Source organism: Galeopterus variegatus, unplaced genomic scaffold (assembly GCF_000696425.1).
Source record: "Galeopterus variegatus unplaced genomic scaffold, G_variegatus-3.0.2 Scaffold284, whole genome shotgun sequence".
Lineage (NCBI taxonomy): Eukaryota > Metazoa > Chordata > Mammalia > Dermoptera > Cynocephalidae > Galeopterus > Galeopterus variegatus.
Genome location: NW_007726395.1, coordinates 629,826 through 632,242, shown reverse-complemented (window position 1 = coordinate 632,242; position 2,417 = coordinate 629,826). Strand labels below are relative to the sequence as shown.

The following is a 2,417-nucleotide window of genomic DNA, read 5'->3' as shown; positions in this document are numbered from 1 at the left end:
CCCGCGGCGCCTTTGTACCCCGCCGCCACCGCTCCAAGCCCGGAGAGGGTCGCACGGAGCTCTCCCTTCCGCCACCCCCCACCCCCGGCCTGGCTGGCCCTGTCGCTTCAAAGCTGCCCGGCGCGTGCCAGTGCCCGCCGCCCGGCTTCGGTCCCGCCGCCTTCCTCGGGCCCAGGCCGGCCCGGATCTGGCCCGTGGGCACTGTGGCGGGGAGGAAGAGCCCTCTAGGGCTGCTGTCGCCGCTGTCTTGTCCAGAAAGGGGGGTGGGGTGGGGGCGGGGATCGATTCTCCACGCTGCTCGGCGCCTGGGAACGCGGCTGCCCCGGCAGGCACATCAATACCCAGGGCAGAGGCGGGTGCGGGGGGGAGATTCCTCGGCTCCAAAGACCTGGGGGGTCCACCCGGACCCAGAAATTTCCCCTCCCCCCGCGCCGAGGCCCTGCAGAAGCCAATCGTTCACTCCTCTGCTACAGAGCTCAACTGCAGAACTTTTGCAACTTCCCTGCCGCCCTCACAAGCAACCGTGGGGGCCGCATTGCTCGGAACCCCATTTTACAAACCCCCAAACTAAGGCCGTGAGAGTCCTCTAAAGGGAGATGTCCAGACTTGAACCCAGGGACTTCTCTGGAGATCACCCTTCCTGTCAGCATAGCTACTGAAGTCCAGCCTCCTGGGGACCAACTGAGGGATGGCACTGGGACCCTGCTGTGGGGCCTAGCCAATGCTAGGGCAGGTGCCCCAGATGCCTCCTCTGCTGGCTCCCTGGGCCTCCAGCCACAGCCTGAATAGTAGGAAGGAGCGGAGGACCCTGCACCTCCCCAAAGTGCAGGCTGAAGCTCTCCCCAGAATATCAGCGGTCTTCCCCAACCCCCACATGCACTCGTGGGACTGAGAGAAGGCCCAGGGGAGTAGATTCCCAGTTTGGCTCACCCCATCTGCCTCCCAGCTGGAAGAGTCTGGGATGGGTCCTAACAGTGCCAGAGGGCACCGAGCTGCACCCTGGCCGGAAGCATTTCCAGTCCCAAGGTCCCAGCACAGAGGCCAGCTGTGGCCCTGCGGGAGGGCTGCACGCTTTAATGGGACACGTGTTGTTGCACGGCCCCCACGGGCCCAGCCTGCGCCTGGCTTTGAGTGGCCACAGGCAGAAAATCGCTGCATTGTCCCAACATTAGGGCGACTAATGCAGCATCGCAGGCGCGGCCAGAGCGTGAAGCCTGCAGAAAGGCGATGCCAGCGACCGTTCCTGGCCTCGGTGTCTTTATCAGGCCCGAGGAGACTCTGAGCGCTCTATCATAGCCATTAGGACAACCCGCTGCGGGCTGTGCCCATGAACCTCCCCCAGTGGGCGATCCCCGGAATGTTTGGACACATGGGCCTGTAAGGACTTGGCAAGTGAGCCCAATGGTGAGGCCCAGAACCTACCGGGACTGGGACAGGACAAGCATGGAGAGGATGGGCATGGGAGGGGTCCCCAGGTTCAGGAAGTGGTGGGGATGAGGAAGATAAAGAAAAGATTGAGAAAGGAAAAGGGGTCTTGAGGGAGGGCGGAGGGGTGCTGAAAGCAAGAGAAGCTATGGGAGGGGGACGGAGGGAGGGGGGGAGTTTCCTGGTTCTGTCCCCTCCTCCTTGGGGTTTCCGGGTCTGGAGGGGCTCATTGATATGTAAACGAGGGTCCCCTTTAAAGGCAGCGCCACCTCCTGCTGGCGCAGACGCGGCAACATGGGCACTGAACCTGCCACCCGGGGCAGCTCCGTCGGCCCCGCCGGCAGCTTCCGCAAGGTCTGGGGGCCTCAGGGACGCGGGGTGGGGGTGGCAGCCGGGAGGGCGGTGGCCCTGCCCTCTAAAGGGTGCCCCTCCGCAGATCTCCAAGCCGCTAATGGAGAAGAAGCGACGCGCGCGCATCAACGTGTCGTTGGAGCAGCTCAAGTCGCTGCTGGAAAAACACTACTCGCACCAGGTGAGACCGGGGAGGGGCGGGGATGGCGGGGTCCCCCCACCCCTCCACCTCGGGCTGCTCGGCTAAGAGCCACCTACGGATCGGCAGATCCGGAAACGCAAGCTGGAGAAGGCCGACATCCTGGAGCTGAGCGTCACCTACATGAAAAGCCTCCAGAACTCGCTGCAAGGTAGAGACGGAGGGCCCGGAGGAGGTGAGGCGGGGAGCGATGTGTGCGGGACGCGTGGGGTCACAGCCACGGGCACCACAAGGCCAGAACAGGAGGGGTGCGTGGAGAGCAGAGCGCCAAGCCGGGTGGGCAGCTGGGTGAGAGGGGCCCAGCGCGCCGGGGACAGCGGAGCGCAGCAAAGGCCCGGAGGGCAGTGGGCCTGTGATCGGGCTGGGTGCAGGTCGAATCCGGGGTGCGCATGCGGGTTGCCTCCCTCCCCTCCCTTCCCCTCCCTTCTCTCCCCTCCCCCTC

The 2,417-nt window shown here is 65.0% G+C and overlaps 1 protein-coding gene across 1 annotated transcript in view; it reads left to right on the top strand.

The window, feature by feature from the left end:
- Window positions 1-1,873: 1,873 nt before the first annotated feature.
- HES3 (hes family bHLH transcription factor 3) overlaps window positions 1,874-2,417 on the top strand; it is a 2,809-nt gene continuing 2,265 nt past the window's right edge. Inside the window, exons 1-2 of the mRNA XM_008567024.1 lie at window positions 1,874-1,957; window positions 2,045-2,126. Of these exons, the coding sequence (XP_008565246.1) occupies window positions 1,877-1,957; window positions 2,045-2,126 (163 nt within the window). The 5' untranslated portion in view covers window positions 1,874-1,876. The remainder of the gene's footprint in view (window positions 1,958-2,044; window positions 2,127-2,417) is intronic.